This window comes from Macadamia integrifolia, chromosome 7 (genome assembly GCF_013358625.1).
Source record: "Macadamia integrifolia cultivar HAES 741 chromosome 7, SCU_Mint_v3, whole genome shotgun sequence".
Taxonomy (NCBI): Eukaryota; Viridiplantae; Streptophyta; class Magnoliopsida; order Proteales; family Proteaceae; genus Macadamia; species Macadamia integrifolia.
Genome location: NC_056563.1, coordinates 23,565,547 through 23,587,129, shown reverse-complemented (window position 1 = coordinate 23,587,129; position 21,583 = coordinate 23,565,547). Strand labels below are relative to the sequence as shown.

Below are 21,583 nucleotides of genomic sequence, written 5' to 3'. Positions count from 1 at the left end.
GGGGGGGGGGGAAGGGGGAGTTGTTTGGTGTTGCTATGGGGGTTGGGCTCCAAGACTCTGGTTTCTTCTCTGTTGGGTTTTCAAGCTGGAAAGAAATTTTTTTTTGGGTGAACACTGATGGACTTTATTGATGTTGAGAAGAATCGAGGCACCTCTACAGAAGAGACATCAGATACAAGGGTTTAAGGCGAACAAGGGGTGGGGCATCCCCACCAAACCATTTAGGCTGTGGCTATCTTGGACAAAATGTAAAGAGAGAAACAAGGCTAACTTGAACAAAATGTAAAAAAAAAAACACCAGCTAAATTTAGAATTGTTTGTAACAGTAAGGGGATGCCCTGGGAGGTAGATATTTCTTACAGATAGAGTTGATTGGGCATTCGCAATAAGATGCAATCACCACCTTCATAAGATTCAGACTTCAGAATCAAAGGAGAGTGTTTTGAATGACCTCAGCTTCAAAGTTCCCCGGCTTAGAGGAGAAGACAAAACTGGCTTTTGCTGCAATAAAGGGTGCCCAAATAACATCTTATGACAATTCCTCTACATGAGAAACATCATTATTGCTCCAGGCAGCATCCTTAGAAATACACAACCAGGGAAATCAGAACTTCAGACTGATGAAGTGTTGTGGTGGTCCTGTAGTATGTGGTTTTGTTCCATATTTCGGAGGGGTTGTATATTTTGTAACTTCTTTTGCCTTTGGGATTTCTATGTATCTTATCTGTATGTGGGCTCTCTTGTAGCATAGTGGTGGCAGCTAGCAGAGTACTGCGAGTAGGCTGATTTTAGAATTACTTGGTAGTCGGTGATAAAAAAAAAGAGAGTAATTGTTAGCCTTTTTCTTTTTTCTATTTATTAAATCATAGTTCTCTATTCTAGAAAAAGGAACAGGAAAAAATTATTTTTCATGCATAGTTTAGGTATTGTCCCAAGTATGACTCAAATATATCTGATTGGAGGGCAAGAATCCATGGAGCCGACCCCATCTAGGTGATATTCTACTGATTTGTTGTGTTTGTGTCCTTCCACCCCCCCTTTTACTTATACTCTTCCTTTTTTTGTCTATGATTGGATCCATGTAGCGAACCCATTAAGTCGGGATATGGCTGAATTGTTGTTGTATGATTTGTTCTTGTTACATTGTAGTGCAATTGTACTCGGATTCACTTGGGTAGGGTATCCATTGAGATTGGATCTTATACTCTTTGACTATGTTGAGAAATCTTCTTACCATTATTAGGATTTCTTCTTCTTCTTCTTCTAATAAAATTGAAATTCAAGTTCCATCATGATTGATTTTGAGTTGAAGACTTCAATTGTTTTTCTTGTTTAATTTTGGCTGCCTCTCTGTATATATCTATAAATGAACAACTCAATTCAACTCAAAAAAGCGTTATGCCAACCACGTGGAGTTGGCCACACGATTCCTGTTCCTCCATTTCATTCTATCTAGGATTTCCAAAATTCATGTATGAAAAACCTTCAGCTTAAAGTTTGGTTCTGGTTGTTAAGCTGACACAAAATCCAACATTTTCTGCTTGGAACTGGCAGTGCAAAAAGTGAACAAGCATAAATTGGCCCACATCTGACAGAGATTATAGACCATTTCTTCCACTTGAAAATAATTTTTGGTTGTTTTGACCGTCGGATAGATGGGGAGTTGTGCTTGATATACCAAATTTCAAATTTGGTGGCCCAATATCAATCTTATGTGGGTCTTTTGTGTTTTTCAATGGTTCCTGTTCTTTGGATAGAAATGAGTTTTTCAAGCAATTTTAAAGTCTTATTCTGGGACATGGAGAAGTCAGAATGTGCTGAAAGTCAGCCTATGCTTTGATGATGCGGACAACAAATCCTCAAAAATTGGTGGTGATTGACACCGCCTTGTGGCAAAACCCCCAAAAAGGGTGGAACTCATGCCACCTATTTTGGAAGTGGGTACTGCCTTTCCTTTGATTGCTTTCTTAGATTATCAAAATATTTCCGTTACAAATAAAAAATAGAAGCAGGTATTGAGATGCCCAAATTTTCAGATTCCTTATTGGGATGGATACCATCCTTTCCCCAAATGTTACTGCTTCTGCTTCTATTTCATTTAAATAGAAATTTTTTGTACTTCTATTTTTTAAAATTGAAGTACTCTTTGAATAGCTTGAATAAATTGATCTTTTGTTTCAGGAACGATGAGAATGCAAACAGCTCGATTTCTGGACCTTTAAGGATGGAGTAAGTAACTCAGTGTTATTATGTTTTCAACATTTCCTCCATGTAACTGTTTCAGTGACAAGTTTGTTGACTTGTACTCTAGGTTGGAAGGGCATCAGAACAAGGAGATATTACCAGTATGTGTCTTACTATAAAGTTCCTATTACTTTGCTTTCATCTATTGTTGGTTTACTGGGTGGATTTGATTTTTATTTTATAAGGAGTCATTTCATTCGTCCATTAGAGGACAACCAAATCTGAAACAAAATGACATTTGGAAACTTTTTAGAGATGCTCAACAGAGTAAGTCTTTGTGCTGACCCCTGTACCATGTGGTTCACATTTGACATTTAAATGGTTGATTGCCATGCTGCAGGCAGTAAAACTGTTCTGTTATCTGTTCCTTATGCATTCTTTGATGAATGTTTAGATATTATCTACCTGAACAAACAACGGCTTGCGGCAGTTGAAGAGCTGAACAAAGCACAGAAAGAGAAACGAGTTCTGATGGACAGAATTGAACAGTTGGAGCTTGGAACACAGGCGACCATTGCAAAAGGTAATAATACCCTCATCCTGCATCAATGTGTCCCATGAACTCTGGTTGCCATTATAGTTGTCAAGGCACCAAGGTGACATATAGGTGGCACCAAGGTGCCAACGTGAGCACCATATTTTATTGCCCAGCACCATATTTCCTAGGTATTTGTGTTGGATTTAACATTTATAACATGTGGAGGGTCCATAATAGGATCTTAAGGTCTGGGTGCCTTGATGTCCATCATTGCCATGATTTGTGAATGAATCTTCGTACACTTCAACATTTATATCCCGATTTGTGAAATCTGGATGTGTTGGACTGATGTTGTATCAACATGTAAAAAGATGTTGACAAATTTATTTGGAGAAACTGCAGTTTATTGTTTATCACTTGTAACAATCAGCAATTAGTTGGGTATGTTTATTATTTCTATACCTTTTCGAGCATACTTGCTTAATCTAACATTTTTTATACATTGCACCTTTTCATGAATCACGTAATTTTAGAATATATAATATTATATGAAATAAGGGATTGAGTTCCCTGTCTGGCTGCGTAGCATACACTGGCATCTCCTTGTCTCTCTCTCTGAATAGGAGGGAGGCCCTACTGAATGCTACACAGCCTGTCAGCGTTTTTCTCCCATAATAAAATGCATGTGTTTTTCTTTTTTTCTGAAATTGATCTGTTAGACACTTCATATGTGTGTTGGACATCACATACATGTCATTATCCTTGCTACATAGCTTTGTATGATATACAACTTGACGAGGTAAACTAGGCTGAAATAATAAACACAGGCCCACCCTTATGAAACCAGAATCGCAGTGAACCTTAAGACTGAGAAATAGAGCAGAAACTGAAAAGGATTAGAGAAGTCTGAAACTAATATAGATGTTATAATATGGGTATAAGGGTAAATCTGTCCATGAAGCATTCCTACGCTTGTACCCTTTATTCACTTATTATAATTTATAAATAGAGTAGTAGGGCTGTCAATGACAATCATTCATTCCCACAATCAAACATGGTACTAGAGCCAATGTTTGGTAGGGCCAGGGCGTGGGGCTAGACTCGGTTGAGTTGAACACTTGAACCACTATAAAATCCTCGTGTTGTTTCTATGAGGCTATGTCTGACCCCATGGGGAAGCAAGCCATGTATGAGGAAATGACGGCACTTTAGAATTGTACCTGGAAATTGGTTGATCTTCTAAGGGGAAAGTTCCAGTTGGATGCCGATGGGTTTACACAATCAAGTACCGATTTAATGGTGTTGTTGAGATATATAAGACCAGATTGGTGGCATAAGGGTACAATTAGGTATATGAGATTGACTATTAGGAGACATTTTCTCTTGTGTCTAAGCAAAATTTGATAAGAGTCCTCTTATAATTGGTGGCTAATAGAGATTGGCCATTGTATCAGTTGGATGTGAAGAATACTTTCGTCCATAGTGATTTAGAAGAGGAATAGTACATGCAAAATCCACTAGGTTTCAAGTTCCCTTAGCTGAAGGGAAAGTGTGCCTTCTAAAAAGGCTTTATATGGCCTCAAACAGTCTCCAAAGATTTGGTTCGAGAGGTTTAGACAGACCATTTTGAAGAATGGGTATTTCCAAAGCCAAGCTGACTGCACTTTATTTACCCGGTGAGGTAATGGTACTATCACAACCCTTATTGTCTACGTGGGTGATATGATCTTCCTTTTCTTCCAAACAAAGGGAAGGGTTAAGGTCTTTTTCGGTGGATCCCTCTTGTTCCTGTCTAGCCCCCTTCGTTTTGAAAGTTCTTTCTATTTCTACATTTGTTTCTTACTCATTTTGCCCCCTTTCTTTCGTTTCATTATTGTGACTGAAATGACGAGGTTGAGATAATGAGATTGAAGTCCTACTTTGGCCAATTGTTTGAGAGTTAAAGGTCTTGGACCTTTGAAGTATTTCTTGGGGATTGAAGTGTCAAAATCTAAGAAGAGGATATTTGCTAGAGGAATTTTGTGCTGGACTTTATGAAAGGCGGTAATGTTGGGTTGCAAACTAGTAAATTCTCCTATTGAAAAATATCACAAGCTTGGAGAAGATTGTGGTCCATCCCTTATTGATGCAAGGAAATGCTAAAGACTAATGAGGAAGTTGATCTACCCGTCTTTAGCTCGCCCAAACATCACTTCTGCAGTTGGAATAGTGATGCATGCCCTTAAGAGTGGGTATTTGTATGCTGTTTATCACATTTGCTTGAAGTTCACCCCAGGGAAAGGATTATTATATACCAGGCACAACCATTTGAGGATAAAAGACTACACCAATGTTGATTGGGATGGCTCAATATCTAATAGATAATCTACATCTGGGAATTTTACATTTGTGGGTGGTAACCTGGTTGCGTGTGTAAAAAGTAGCTGGTTGTGTCTCAATCAAGTATAAAGGCAGAATTTAGAGCTATGACTCATGTAATATGTGAACTCCTATGGTTGAGAAGGCTGGTCTAAGATTTGGGGTTTCATACTAAGGCACCATGTGTCTATATTTTGATAACAAGGCTACCATAAGTAGTCCACAATCTTAGGTAACATGATCTTACGAAGCACATAGAGATAGACAAATACTTTGTCAAATAAGATCGACTCTGGTTACATATGCACTCCTTTTGTGAGGACATGTGATATTGGCAAATCTCTTCACAAAGGGGCTCATCCATCATCAGTTCAGTACCCTTTTGTGCAAGCTGGGAATGCATGACATTTATTTTCTAGCTTGAGGGGGAGTGTTAGAGTTTATGTATTAAGTATGCTTTGGGAATTAGTTTATTTACTTGTTCTCTTATGATGTATTTTATTTTTTTCCCTTTTACTTAGGGAGGTGTATTTAATTCTTCCTTTTTATATTCGTGATTCAATATCTGTGGGATGAGCTCTCTCTCTCAAATACGATTTGCACACAACTCTTTTCTTCTCGTTCTCTCATCTCTTCTCTCTTACCTTGATCCTTGCTCTCTTTCAACTGGCTTCATCTCATACGTGGTCAGAACTGAGTTGTCTTGGTGGAAACTACAAGTTGCGAGCAAAGCTAAGAACCATGGTTGCTGGAGCTCTACTCCCTCGGTCATATATATAAAGAGAGAGAGGCTCAGGACAATTGCAACTTCCCTTAACCTCCTCGCCAAAATCCTAATTTGAATTTATTTTTAGAGGAGGTGGGGTGGAGAAGGCATGGAGTTGACAGAGAAGTTTGACATTTTCAAGACTTCCCCACCCCAGACATCCAAATGCATCATTTCCTCAGCAAATTGGGAAAGTTTTCAGACACTCCTCACTTTGTTGTATCCTACCCACAACTCTTCCAACAGCCAAATGGGGCCTAAAGATCTTGAGGATGCACCATTTAGCCAAGCTTGGTACATGGATTAGTGATTTGATCCATCTGGAGGTTGATTTTGTTGGAGTTTATGTAATAGGGGTACTTTAGGAACCATCTTTATATTTAGTTGTCCTAAATTGTATTTTTCCTTTTTTACCTTTTACCTCCCTGAGGGGGGGATTATGTAATTTCCTTAAGATATTATCTTGAACCTAATATAGGTGAGAAGAGCAAATAGCTCACTCACGATTTGCACTTTCACTCTCTTTCTCCTCTAAACTTTTCTCCTTCTTCTCTTCTCTACTTCTTTTTCATCTCTAAACTCAATCTCTTTGATTTCCAACTTCATATTAGAGTTGTAGGTTTAGAGTCAATCAAGGATCTTGAAACCTAGGCTCTCTAGCTTTGGAACCCAACAATAATAGAGGGTTTCAGAGCAGGGAATACTTTGTACATGCCATAGTGATGGATCAATACACTCTATAGAAGCTACTGCTGGTGAAGATTGAAGCTATTCATGCTCCATACGTGAAGAACTCAACCTGATCTGCTGTTCTGTGAAGAGTAACCAGATTTCTGAAACAACCCTTGTTCTTCCTCATCAGGGCTTTGTTGGAGTTGGGACCTGGTACATTAGAGTCGCCCTAGGCCCCCTTTTGAGCCCCTGAAAGCTTAATTGCAAAGGAGGAAGCCCAAGGTCTGCAACTCCTTTTTTCTGCTGCTGCTAAAGTAACTCTGTGAACAGTACACAGATCTGGCCCTTTTTTTTTGTTCCTTCCTGAACTGAGGTTGGTTGGAGTTGGAGGTTCTTTGGAGTTGCCCAAGGGTCCTCTTTGACCCCCCAAATCTTGGTTCGTGATGTGGTGTGGTGTTGGAACACAACCACATTCTCTCCTTGCTGCCAGGTATTGGTTTTTTCAGTCTCTGTGAGTTGTTTAGTCTATAATGGCTAGCACTCTGTGATTTGGTTGCTTATGATGGATGTGCTTGACTCTATAATGTTTGTTTATACTTTTGGGATGCAGATTCATGGTTAGCAGTCAGTTTTATTAATGTTCCATCAAGATTTTATGGTTTACTAGCTTGTTGGATTTTTTTGGGTCCTGAGAACACGATACTTGAGACTTCTGTTTCCCACTTGGTTTGGTCAACATTGATGTTGTTTTAGGAGTATCCTTACACCATGTCTGATCTCACGGAATCTACAGATGCTACATCTGGTGGGTCGAGTAGTACCAATCCCAGTTCGATTGTCTTTGATAATCTCAATACTCAGATTTCTCCTGTGAAGTTGGATAGTACCAACTATTTGGACTGGTCACATTCTTTGAAGCTATTCCTACGGAGTAGAGGGAAGCTAGGGTATATTATTGGGCTATCAATGCTCCTGTTGTTGCAGATCCAGGTTACCAGAAATGGAAACTGGGAACTCTACTGTTATAACTTGACTGCTTTTCTCCATGAATCCTGAGATAGGCAGGAGATTTATCAAGAAGGAAACTGCTAAGGATATTTGGGATAGTGTCTCTAAGACCTATGACAGGGTAGGTGACTGTGAAGGTCTACCAACTCCTAGGCACTCTCCATGAAGCAGGGGAACAAATCTATTTTGACTACTATATAACTGTTATTGGACTTTAGAGGAGTATGATCATTACAGAGACCTTCAGTTGTCCAATCCTGATGATGAAGCCAAGGTCTATGGATCTCTTGAAAATGAGCGTGTTTTGATTCTACTAGGTGGGTTGAATTCAGACTACAAGCCAATCAGGATACAGATTTTGGGTAGGTCGCCTCATGAGGTGTGTAGTTACCTCCTGAGTGAGGAGACGATGAGAGGTGCTGTGGATTCTACATCTTCACTTGAGCGCTTTGCTCTTTCTTCCACTATCCACAGTGAATGACGTGGAGGTGGTCGAGGCCAAGGGTCATCCTGTGGAGGTGACAGAGATAGACCCCGATAATGTGATCATTGTGGAAAACTTGGGCACACTTGAGAGATGTGTTGGGTTCTTCATAGCCGCCCTCCTAGTACACGTGGTGGATTTACTGACACACGTGGTGGCTGTAGAGGGGGGCTACAACCCATGTTACTATGATAGAGACTGATACTAGAGGCCCCTCATAGGTAGATACCATCTCCTTCTCTAGGGATGACATTTCAGTGCTTTGCCGATTCATGTCTCAACTTGGTTGTCCATCTACCTCATAGGATGTCTCAACTTCTGCTATGCATGTCACCACTTTTGCACCTCCCACAGCTCCGTCGTGGGTCATTGATTCTAGTGCCACTGACCACATGATTGGTACGTCCCATTATTATGATTCTAACTCCATTTATTCTGGTAAGGATAAGGTTCAGGTGGCTGATGGTATCCTTTCCTCTTTTTTCTGGTAGAGGCAGTATTCTCATTACCTCTTCTATTTCACTTAATTCCGTTCTTCATGTTCCTAACCTTACCTTGAACCTTTTGTATGTGAGCACTTTGACTAAGTCCTTGAATCGTTGTATCATTTTTTCCTCTTCTCACTGTATCTTTCAGGATTTGGTGACGAGGAAGATTATTGGCAGTGGACGTGAAGAGAGCGGACTCTATCGCCTTGAGCCGCAATTATCTTTTTTGACTATACCACAGTCCTATGCATATGGCCATAGTGATAGTAGTTCTATAGACTGTGATGCTTTGGCATCAATGTTTGGGACATCCTTCTTTTGTTATTATGAGGAAACAATTACCTCATTTATTTACGTTTTTTCTTCTCATGTATTTCATTGTGAACCATGTACTTTTGCAAAACATTGTCGTTCTTCTTATCCTTATTATGGTAATAGATTTGTTGTTCCCCTTCACATTGTGCATATTGATGTTTGGGGACCTTGTTTTACTACCTCCTTGTTTGGCCATCGTTATTTTGTTTCATTTGTTGATGATTTTTCTTGTTGTACTTGGACCATTCTTATAAAACAGAAGAGTGATGTTTATGATGCCTTCAAAAACTTTTATAAAATGGTCTATACCCAGTTTGAAACCAAGATCAAAATAGTCCGGTCTGATAAAGGGGGAGTACATGTATGGTGGTCTTCAAGACTTTTTTACTGACTGACAGTGGTATTATCCATCAGTTTGATTGTGTTGATACAACCCAACATAATGTGGTTGGTGAGAGGAAAAATCGTCATTTGTTAGAAGTTGATAGGAGCCTTCTCTTTGGCCTGCATGTTCTTAAAACTTTTTTGTCTGAGGCAGTTCTTATTGCTGCTTTTCTCATCAACTGCATGCCTACAAAATCCTTGGGTCGGAAAATGTGCACTCTTGTCTTCTCAGTCTTCAACTTTTTCCCTTCATCCCAGGGCATTTGGTTGTGCTTATTATTTGCATGTTAACATATCCTTTCGCACTGAACTTGATCCTAAGGCTCTCAAATGCATCTACCTTGGGTATTCTTCCACTACCAAGGGCTACAAGTGTTACCACCCTTCTTCTCGCAGACATATTCTTTTCAAAGATGTCACCTTTTTTGAGTCTGTTTCTTTCTTTGCTTCTCCTCAGCATCCTCTTTAGGGGGAGAGTAATGGAAGTGAAAGTGAAAGACTACTGATGCCATTCCGTTTCTTACTCCCTTGCTTCTTATTCCTTTTTCCTTTGATGTTGGAAAACATAAAGAGGTGAATGATGTTGATACTGTGGATATTGTTGATACTAGTGGACTTTGTACAGAGAATGCACTTGATATTGTATACACAAGAAGGACCAAGAAGACCTCTGCCAAGAGTCCTCTTTGGATCCACATCCTAAACTTTCCTTCCTCAGTCATATAACATCTCATCTTCTAACTCTGAGTTAGACTTTCCTATTGGTGTTCGTAATGGTAAGATAGCTTGTACTAATCCTATATTCTTATAACCCAGTTTGTTTCCTATGATGCTCTCTCTTCTACAAGTGTTGCTTTTGCAGTTGCTCTTTCTTCTGAGGCTTTGTTAGAGCCCAAGTGGAAATAAGCCATGTTTGAGGAAATGATGGCACTTGAGAAGAACTGTACCTGGAAACTGGTTGACCTTCCCAGGGGAAATTCTAGTTGGATGCAAGTGGGTTTAGACAATCAAGTACCGATCATATGGTGCTATTGAGAGGTACAAGGCAAGATTAGTGACCAAAGGGTACAATCAGGTGTATAAAATTGATTATTAGGAGACCTTTGCTCCTGTGGCCAAGCATAACTCAATAAAAGTTCTTTTATCTCTGACCGAAAACAGAGATTGACCCTTATATCAGTTGGATGTGAAAAATGCCTTCCTTTATGGAGGCTTAGAGGAGAAATTGTATATGCAGCCCCCTCTGACAAGCCATTCTGAAGAATAAATATTCTCATAGTCAAGCAGATGACACATTATTTACCCGGTGAGGTAATGGTACCATCACAACATTGATTGTTTATGTTAATGATTTCGTGGTGACTGGAGATGACCATGATGAGATAGCTAGGCTAAAAGACTATTTGGCCAAACAATTTGAGATCAAGGATCTAGGACACTCGAATTATTTCTTGGGAATTGAATTGTCAAGGTCTAAGAAGGGAATCAACATATGCCAGAGAAAATTTGTGCTAGACCTGTTAAAAGAAACAAGGATGCTAGGTTGTAACTTGACAAGTTCTCCTATTGAGTAGAATCATATGCTTGGAGAAGACTATGGTCCTTCCCCTATTGATGCTGGGAAATACCAGAGGATAGTGGGGAAGCTGATCTATCTGCCTCCGACTCGCCTAGACATTACTTATGTAGTGGGAGTAGTGAGCTAGTTTATGCATGCGCCTAAGAGTGGGCACTTTGATGCTGTGTACCGCATCCTCAGATACTTGAAGTCCTCTCTGGAAAAAGGACTTTTGTAAGCCTGGAACAATCACTTGAGGATAAGAGGCTACTTTGATGCTGATTAGGTTGGATCCATCTCTGACAGACGATCTACATCCGGTTATTGTACTTTTGTGGGTGGTAACTTGGTTACATGGAGAAGCAAGAAATAACCTGTTAACTAGATCTAGTGCAGAGGCTGAATACATGGCAATTGCTCTTGGAGTTTGTGAACTCATTTGGTTGCATTGGTTGGTTCTTGAGTTAGGACATAACACCAAAGGACCTATGCGGCTCTATTTTGACAACAAAACAGCTATAAGCATTGTCCATAACCTAGTGCAACATGATAGAACAGAGCACATTGAAGTGGACCGACATTTCATCAAAGAGAAGATTGACTTTGATAACATTTGCACACCTTTTGTGAAGACAGGCGATTCAATTGGCAAACATATTCACCAAAGCTGTCGTCCTCACCAGTTTAGTACCCTTTTATGCAAGCTAGGAATGTATGACAATTATTCTCCAGCTTGAGGGGGAGTGTTGGAGTTCATGTAATATGGGTACTTTAGGAACTGTTTTTATATTATGTTGTCCTAAGTTGTATTTTTCCTTTTTTAGCTTTTACCTCCCTAGGGGGGATTATGTAATTTCCTCAAGATATTATCTTGAACCTAATATAGGTGAGAAGAGCAAATAACTCACTCACGATTTGCACTCTTCACTCTCTTTCTCCTTCTTCTTCCTTCCTCTCTTCTCTACTTCTCCCTCATCTCTAAACTTGATCTCTTTGATTTCCAACTGATTTGGTCATTCTGACCAATGGACTGGCTGGATACCCTCAAGAATAGGCACTTGCCAAATCTCCTGTTCCAAGTTGATTGCATGGCCCACTATTTCAATGCTTGATGGAATTTTCATGTGTATTATTAGCCATCCGACCGGTTTTAATTAGTTTTTCTATTTCTACCATTTTTTCAAAGCATTATTTAGCTACATGATGAATGCTGTATGGTCTCAAACTTATCAAATGGATATGGGGTGATGGGAGGTACATGTGCATAGAATTTAAACACCAACTTAGCTGCCACACAGTGGGACAGATTCATGTAGCCAATCTTGGCAGCATTGTCCATGCACCAATCTGGGCCCTTAGCATTTGCTGAATAGGAGAGTCTGACCATTTTCATTGTTTTAGTTTGGTTCATCATAGTGGCTACATGTTTTTACCATAGTTAATAAGATGTGTAAAAATCTTATTATTAGAAAGTAGAAACTCTTATGATCTTCTATCTTTGGAGTTAATATAGTGATCATATTGATAGTGTTGTATCTTTATTATGCTCCATCAGTGGTTAAAAAAATAGCCTAATATCTGTTGAATCAGACTAAAATATTTTCCATGGTTTTAGTTTAATTTAGCTTTGATAAGTCTATCATACAATTCTTTAATCTTCACGTCAGGCATATGACTTTATTATATTACAGATTGTTGCAATTAAGTGTCTGCCAACTAACTGGTTATTTCTAATAGGGAGGGGGATCACCATGCTGGCAGCTTGGGAAGAAATCCTAAAGTGGATCAATGAGGGGGTGATAGTGGTTCTTCCAATGGGGGCAGGGGAGAAAGGAGGAGAAAGTGTGTCTGGAAAAAGATAAAAATATCATGTGAGAGAGCGCAGGCTAGTTTGGTGGTGTGGAGGACATTTTCTCCTTTCCTTTTTCAATTTTTGGAGGATTTAGAGTATTCCTTTAAATCTTGAAGGAAAATTCTAGAGGACAGTTGTATGTCCGACTATGATGTATGAGGTGGAGTGTTGGGAACTTAAGAAGCGTTGTATAGATAAACTAAGTGTAGCAAAGATAAGGATGCTGAGATGGATGTGCGGCAAAACTAGGAAGGATAAAGTAAGGAATCACCATATTAGAGCTGAGTTGGGAGTTGCCCGGAGCTCCTAGAAAGTAGTTTGAGTTGGCATGGCCATGTTCAACGGAGGCCTTGGGATGCATCAATATGAAGGAGTGACCTGATTCAGATTGAAAGATCTAAAAGAACTAGGGGCAGATCCAAAATGACCCTAGGAGAATTAGTGAGGAAAGACATGCATAGTTTAGGCCTTGACTCAAGTTTTGACTTCGAATAGAGTTGTTTAGAGGGCAAGGATCCATGTAGCTGACCCCCATTTAGATGGGATATTCTAGAGTTGTTATTGTTGTGGTATTTTTTTTTTTTAACTATTAATTTTAATATCTTGTCTTTGCATGGATCCATGTAGCCGATCCCATTTAGTTGGGATAAGGCTGAATTGTTGTTCTTGTGGAAGATTTAGAGTAGTTATTTTACTAATGGTGTGTGGAAATTTTCAGTAAACAACAAATGCATCCACCTTTTGGGAAGGTTTTAAAAGGAAGCATTGTTTGCAATATCATCTATGTACATAAAACATTCTAATGTGGAAGTCAGAAGTGCCATTCATTAGCATGTTTACACTACAAAAAACAACAACAATCTCAGCCTTATCCCAACTTAATGGGGTTGGCTACATAGATCCATTAAAAAAAAAAAAAAAAGGAAAAAAAAGTCCAAACAGAAGAGATGCAAAGATGAGAGATGAGAGATGAGAGATGAGAGAAGAAGGATAAGAGTAGAAAGATGAGAGTAAGAGGAAAGAGGCACAACCCAACAAGTCAAGAGAATAATAGCTTCATGGGGTCGGCTACTTGGATCCTTGCTCTCTAATAGGCTCTATCCAAAGTCATACTTGGGACAAGACCGAGTCTATGCATGTCATTCTTCATCACTTCGTCTATGATCATTGTATGCCTGCCCCTAGCTCTTTTAGCTCCTTCAATCTGAATCAGATCACTCCTTACTGGGGCATTCTTAGGCCTCTTTTGAACATGGCCATACCACCTAAGATGACAATCGTGGAGCTTCTTGTTGATTGGTGCAACTCCCAATGGCATGTTTACACTACTAAATGAAAATGGTATTTAAGTTTTCAAAGTCATCAGTTGGATCCCTTACGTAGATTCCTGTTTCTTTTTGGGACCCTACTAGTTTCTTACAATGATACAATGTCAAGTATAAGATGGATGCCCATAAATGATGAATCTAACCTATAGAAGGGTAAAATACATGAAAATGATACACTAAAGGAATTAGTTTCAACAAATGATTAAATCTCTTTGTTTGGAGAAACTTAATATCTAAAATGCCTTTCTCCCACACCCCCCCCCCTTCAAAAAAAAAAAAAAAAAAAGACTAATATAGTGGGAAGCTGGAAAGAGTTGAATAGGAAAGGCTTTTTGTGAATTACATTCGAGTTGTTCCAAGGTGTGTCAAAATGATGGCTTTATGTGATAGTTGTGGTTATAAAGAAAAGGCCTTTTTTGTGAATTATATTCTGATCTTTGCAGATCCTCAGGCATCTTTTGAAACTAATGTGGAGACTAATGGTGATGCCTTGGTTTTCAGGTGCCCTGCCTAAATCAACCAAACTGTCAATTTTCTGTGAGTTGTTGCTTCGAATAGATTCAATGGTACTGACAGGCTTGATTAGCACTGTTGAAGCTTCCGATCTCAGAAGGGTGGTCATGGACGACAAGGTTATTGTGGGTGATGTTTTTTGTTGCATCGAGCAAAAAAGAGATGCTGAGCTGCTGGCAGAACTTCGCCAGTGGTCAGATAAAAGCAAGCGGTATGCCATCCATTGCAAGTTGATTTTCTGTTAAATTGTTACACATATTGACACCTTCTTTGTTACAATATTGCTGATTGATTACATCTATTGTCCTGTTTATAAATTCTCATTTTAAGTTACAGATGCTTTAAATGGAATGTGGCTTGTTGTGCAGAAAATTGCAGTGCCTGCTGACCATCATTTATGATTAAAAAAGGGGGTTCTGCTGCTAATATGGTGGGCATGCACTATATGTTGATACACGGTCTCATATTTCATGAAAGAGATACACAGCTCAAACATTAAGCCACTGCATCATTCAAGATAATGCATCAACTGCATCTTGAAGGCCAGCCGATCAAGTAATTCAACAAAAGAGAAAAAAGAAAGAAAAGAGAACTACCATTATGTTAGGATAATTGGTCCTTTGAATCTTAGCTATCTGTGATTCTGGATGACTTTGCCTCGTATATGTATATCTCAAACAACCGATTTAAAGGGCTTGATGGATGTAGGTAAAGCTTGACTCTGGAAAATGGAACAGAAGATCTGAAGGACTACGGATGTATTGGCCTTTTATCTAGAACCTTCTAGGTGGTGCAATTTTTTTTGTTATGGCACTGAAAGAAGTGATGGGAGCGGTTGTTGTTATTTGTTAGTGGGCTTTTGTCAGTGAGCTGTGATGGAAGTTTTATGTATGATTCAAAAATCAGAGTTGGAGATAGTGCGTTGGTCTTCATTGGGAAAATGATTACAGAGGGTTGATGAGGAGCAAGAGGTGTTATGGAGAAGATTAACTGAGAGAAAGAAATGGTTAGGCATTATGAAAAGCACAAGAGATGGAGTGAAGATGTGGAGGATGATTGGTGTGGCATGTAGAGGTTTGTGACTTGTTGCCTGAGACTGTATGGAACTATGGATTGTTACTCTATACCAATGAACAAGTAATTTGATAGGAAGCATAGTTATTATGGTGACTAGGTGACCGTGGCATTGGAGGAGTGCCTAGGTGATTAGGCGCCCTAGGCATGCAATATATGACTGTAATATTACAATGATAGTTTTATATAATTATGCTTATATACAACATAGAAGCCATATCAATGCAATATGATATAATTATACCAGTAATGACCTAATATGAGAAAACTAATATATAATAGACAAAGTACTGGGAATTCGAATTTGATCTCCTTCCATACCTCACAAGCTGCAGCTAGTTTAGGGCTCCATTTGCTAGCCTTACGGATAATTTCATTACCTTCGCGAGCAAGACCACGTCCCTCATTACGAGTTTGTACACACGCTTCTGGGGCTAAACATAAATCAACATAAGCAATGTCCCTAGAGAGTTAATATGGCAGGTATTGGAGAAGAGAAGGGTGTAGAGTAAATATATGGATATAATGAAAGATATGAACGAGGGCATGGTGACTAGTGTGAGAACTGTGGGAGGTCAAGGTAGTGAGTTCCTAATTATAGTTGGGTGACATCAAGGATCAACTTTAAGCCCTTGTTTATTTTCACTAATCATGGATGAGTTAACCAAGAACACTCAAGAGGAGGTTCCGTGTTATATGTTTTTTGTTGATGATATTGTTCTGGTGGATGAGATAGTAGCAAGGATTAATGATAAGTGGGTGTTATGGAGATCCACCTTGGAGTAAAGAGGTCTTAAGATAAGTAGAACGAAGACAGATTATGTGGTGTGTAGGTTTAGTTGCACAAGGTCGGGTAATGAAGTGGTGAAACTTGAGGAGAGTGATATACCGCAAAATGATTATTTTTGATATTTGGGGTCAACCGTAAATATTTATGATGATGCCTCTCATAGAATTAAGTAGGATGGATGAAGTGGAGAGGTGCATTTGGAGTGATGGGCGATCAACGTATTCCTCTTAAGCGTAAAAGAAATTTCTGCAGGACTGTCGTAAGACTGTCTATTATTTATGGGGTGGAGTGCTGCGCAATCAAGAAGCTTAACGTAGATAAGCTGAATGTATCAGAGATGTGGATGTTGAGATGGATGTGCAGCAAAACTAAGAGAGTTAGAGCTGATTTGGGACTTGCCCCGATTCAGGACAAGCCCCGAGAATGTCGTTTAAGGTGGTATGGTCATGTTCAACGGAGGCCTTGGGATGCCTTATTAAAGAGTGACCAGATCCAGATGGAAGGTGCTAAAATAGTTAGAGGCAGGCCTAAAATGACCATAGATGAAGTTGGAAGGAAAGACATGTAGAAGCTTGGTCTTGACTCTAGTATGATTGCAAACAGAGTTGTTTGGAGGGCAAAGATCCATATAGCTGATCGTTTGTGGGTGGGATGTTTCTGCGGTGTTGCTTTCTCTCTCTCTCTTCTTCTTCCCTTTATTTATTTATTTTTTATTTTTTAAAATTTTTATAATTATTGTTGTACATATTTTACCATCTCACGGATACATGTAGCCGACCCCATTTAGTTGGGAAAAGGCTGAGTTGTTGTTGTTGTTGTAATGTAAACTCGTGAAGTGTCAGCAATGCATACTGCCACCTTGGACCCAAGAAAGTGCCTAGACGCCTGGGCGGCACCGTGACAACTATGATAGGGAGTATGGTAGGATCATTTGAACACATTTAGAACAAACCTCTATGAGGGGGAGGTAGGAGAGTTTTATGTTTATATACTTATTGATGGAAGCTTTAGACCTGAAGTTAGATTCAATAAGATGGACAGTCAAGTTTCCAAAGGTACTTTCTTGGTGAAGTCATTCAACTCTTTGGACTCTGAAGGGGAGGTCATCACCTATCAGCATAATTCAAGAAAATCCTGATCCATCGAGGCTGGAAGCCTTTGAGTCCATGAGCTTGTGATGACCTCAATAGAAAACCTGCTGGGTAGGAGTATGCTAGCTGTTCAACAAATGCATTATGCATGAAAGAATAAGGGGTATGATTCACTGACTATTGTATTGCGAATGGATGTATGAACCTATCCTATTTTGTTGGTCCATTCAATTTCTCATGGGGCATAGGTTACCTTGGGAGATTGAGAATATTTTCATAGCATAGCTGTGATGCATGCTTTCCTTTCGTAAAGAAACATTGAAAGATGGTTCCTTTTTGTGATTTGAGGGTTATATACTGGAGAAATGAAGAACATGACTCTTGAGAGGAGGCTATTCCTAAAGTTCTAGTAATTCATTTGCTAACTAATGATAGATAAGGCAGCAATAAGTGGATAGTGGAGAACTCAGAGAACTTGCCTAAGAATACTTGAGAGAAGTGTTCCTGTCCACCCTGCAGTGTTCATATGTATTCTGTTTGACCTGATTTCTGATGTATTTGGGGTGAGTTTGTGCAAGTTGCACTGGATAATCTACCATGCGATTTTGAGTTTGTGACTAAACCAAGAACTGAAACCAGTACCTGTGTATGTAAGAAGGGAGAAGAGAGAAGAAGAGAAAGGAAGAAGAGAAGAAGAAGAGAAGAACAAGGAGAGAAACCTTGAGGAAAAGAGTCTCACGGTTAGACAGAATATCCTAACTATGAGAAATAACCTTTATTTATAGTAGAAAAGACAATCATAATTATAATAAAGGACAGGACTTACGTGTAGTTGCACATGTATTTAAGAAGGAAAATATATGACAAGAATACCCCCTGCGATACATATAGAGATCTTTAGCAGAATTATTATCAATAAATTCAATTGCAATTTTCTGTCATGAAATCATTTTTACTCCATGTAACTGGCATTCCAGAAAGAAAGGGTGGTGACTTGGAAATTACTTAAGCTTCATACATGAAGATTCTAGTTATTCTGAGTAGTTGAATTTTATGAATTCCTGTTCAAGTCATGAACTTTGTAGTGAAGGTTGTTCGCTTATTTTATGTTGTTTATTACTTTGTCTGTAACTATACTCATTTGTTCTGTTGTCTTAAATGCAGGAATGCATTTCACATTGTTCACATTTGTACTGAAATGGCACCAGTGGCTGCAGTTGGACCCTTGGCATCATATGTGACTGGCCTATCTTGTGCCCTACAAAGAAAGGGAAACTTAGCTGAGGTTATCATGCCAAAGTATGCTTTATGCACATCTCTTTCAATTTAGTTACAGATAATTAAGAAAATGATGGCCATATCCTCACCTTGTCATATTTGAGTTGAACTGTAGAAAATAACACCATTTGTTAAATTTCATGCCAGCCATTAGGCTCCTGCTATGTCCGTTTTGGAATTCTATATCAGTATCAGAGAGGAAATTTGTTGGAATCAAAACTTGGCGTTAAAATGATTGGAGGAGACATAAAATTATTGCGCACTTTAATATGTCTGGTTATCCTAAGTTTAATCATATCAAGTGTTGATACATGTGGTTAATTAATGAAGATTGAGAAGTAATTATGTAGTTCATCAAAACCAGAACTGGATTCTGAGACATTCTATGGAGGAGAATTTATCGGACAACAGAAAAAGGAAAGCTGGCTGTACCTCTAGTATAGAAAAAAAATTTTCTTAATTTTTTCAAATGGCAACTAGGGGAACCCTAGTCTTGCGCCATATGCATTTACATGAATCCAAGGTTCAAGAAGTCGACCATTTCGCTTGGAACCAACCGAAAAAACTAATAAGTCAGTTTGGACACTGATCTGCATGAAATGTAAATCGACTCATTGGCATGCATAATTTTAACTTTAACTTTCGGTGAAAATATCGGGCCATCTCGGTTGTGCCGTTTTGTTTGCCGGAATGGTACAACCATGGGTATAGAAGTTCTAAAGTCGATCGAAACTGACACTGTTTTGATCGGCTCTTGTCCCCATTTCACAGTTTCTGTGCAAAACCTACTGTGAAGTGTAAAACCTTCGATTTGAAGTGGATTTAGGCTATTTCACTTCCTATTCTTGGTTGAAGAAGTTGTTAGGAGCTTGTAGAACTCATCTATAACTAAGATATGATGGATTTAAGGGAGATTGGATGAAGATTCAAACTTTAGGGAAAAGGGAGGCTATTTCACTTCCTATTCTTGGTTGAAGAAGTTGTTAGGAGCTTGTACAACTCATCTATAACCAAGGCTCGAAAACTCACCGAAATCTCGGATATTTCGGTATATTTTTTTTTTTACCGAGACAAAATAGCATACGAAATATAAAAGTACATAATTTCGGTCATCTCAGTCACATTTTGGCCATTTCAGTTTCGTTTCGAAATTTTGCTCAAGAATGCATTAGTCGAAATTTCGACCATCTCGGTCATTTCGTTTCGCTAATTTCAGCCACTTCAGCCATTAGCCTCCCAAAATGCCCAGCGAAACACATGGGAAAAAGTACACCATTTCGAAGAAATTTGGCCGAAATTTCGGTATTTCGGTGGTTGTGAACCATCGTAACACCGAAACGAAATGCGTTCTTGAACCTTATCTATAACTAAGATATGGTGGATTTAAGGGAGATTGGATGAAGATGCCGAAATTTCGGTATTTCGGCGGTTTTGAACCACCGTAACACCGAAATGAAACGAGTTCTTGAACCTTGTCTATAACTAAGATATGGTGGATTTAAGGGAGATTGGATGAAGATTCAAACTTTGAGGTAATACCCTTTTCCCTAAAGTAATTTTTTGCAACAAAGAGGATAAATATATAGTGGTTAGGCTTCAATTTATTATGTGTTAGATAGTGATCATAGTATTAGCCGATCTACGACTTTGCGAAGTCGTCTTTTTTATTTTTTTTTTTTGTTCTGTTTTTAAAAAATTTCTGGTTTTAAAAAATTGCTTTTCTTGCAATTTAGTTTTAATACTAAGTGGTTGGAGCTCAATTTTATATATGTTAGTTATTATTGGCCGATCTATAGCCTCACGTTTTCCTTTTTTTTTTTTTTTTTTTTTTTCTGCCAAAAATTAGGAAAAAGGTTTTAACTGAAAAGTTTGGACTTTGACCGTTTCTTCTGACATACCATTACATGGCCATCGTTTGGGATCGAGTCGGAGGAAAGGTTTTGTCAGCGGCAGCGATCTTCCTCATCTTGCGAGACCACTTGGACTACTTTCTGGTATTGACAGAGCGTAGGAAACTAGGAGGAAGGGCAGGGAACTTTTGCTCATCTTGCTGAGACCTTGAACCATGGAATTTACTCTCTTTGTATTTTCCTTCTTTGATAAATCCATCAGTAATGATTAAATAAGCACTTGTTCCGTTAGCTTTCTGGTTTTATTGCAAATAAAGTTGCTATGAATCAAATTGTATGTATGGTATGTCTTCATCTATTATTTGGAAAGTGTGCATGAGTTTCTATTTACCAATCCTGATTGTCAGACCTACAGTTTGTCAAATGCATGTTTGATGGTATTCACTGGTATGGGGTATCAGAACAGGACAGTAGACTGACATGAAGTAAAATAATTATGAGGATCACTTTTTGTCCACCTGATGTTTCAACATGTGAATTAAATTGGGCACTAGATGTTTCTGATCACTAACTTCGGAAGTCTTCCTTTGACAGGTATGCTAGCCTGGACTTGAAGCAAGTTAAAGGATTAAGGAAAATTGAGGCAGAATTTTATTCTTTTTTCAATGGTCATTGGCATGCAAACAGAATCTGGACTGGGTGAGAACCGGTTTTCTTTATTGATAAGTAACAATTGTGTTAGCAAAGAGAATGGTTAATGTATAAAAAGGAGGAGGTGGGAAAAAAGAGACGGGAAGGCGCTTGTTCAAATAGGCCCTGTTTGTTTCATTGTAAAATTTTCTCTGCAAACGGCGTTTATATGAAAATTTTACTCTTTATCTTTCTGTGTATTTTTTTATTTGATTTCAAAACTAATAGTGGAAAATCATATTGTACAGGAAGTATTCCCTATTCCACCTTTTTACATGGAAACAGATGAGCCATAGGAATCTTAGCTTCTTATCCTGGATAGTCTTTTTATGATAATACCCACCCCCTCCACCCCAAAAAAA

General features: G+C 38.8%; 1 protein-coding gene across 4 annotated transcripts in view; it reads left to right on the top strand.

The window, feature by feature from the left end:
- LOC122084498 (probable starch synthase 4, chloroplastic/amyloplastic) overlaps positions 1-21,583 on the top strand; it is a 57,089-nt gene that overhangs the window by 1,366 nt on the left and 34,140 nt on the right. For 2 of the 4 annotated variants that reach the window (XM_042652779.1, XM_042652780.1), the window contains exons 3-9: positions 2,182-2,229; positions 2,312-2,345; positions 2,430-2,511; positions 2,639-2,767; positions 14,437-14,659; positions 18,568-18,702; positions 21,126-21,230. In XM_042652779.1, the coding sequence (XP_042508713.1) occupies positions 2,182-2,229; positions 2,312-2,345; positions 2,430-2,511; positions 2,639-2,767; positions 14,437-14,659; positions 18,568-18,702; positions 21,126-21,230 (756 nt within the window). The remainder of the gene's footprint in view (positions 1-2,181; positions 2,230-2,311; positions 2,346-2,429; positions 2,512-2,638; positions 2,768-14,436; positions 14,660-18,567; positions 18,703-21,125; positions 21,231-21,583) is intronic. The other 2 variants (XM_042652781.1, XM_042652783.1) reach the window with 2 other exon arrangements.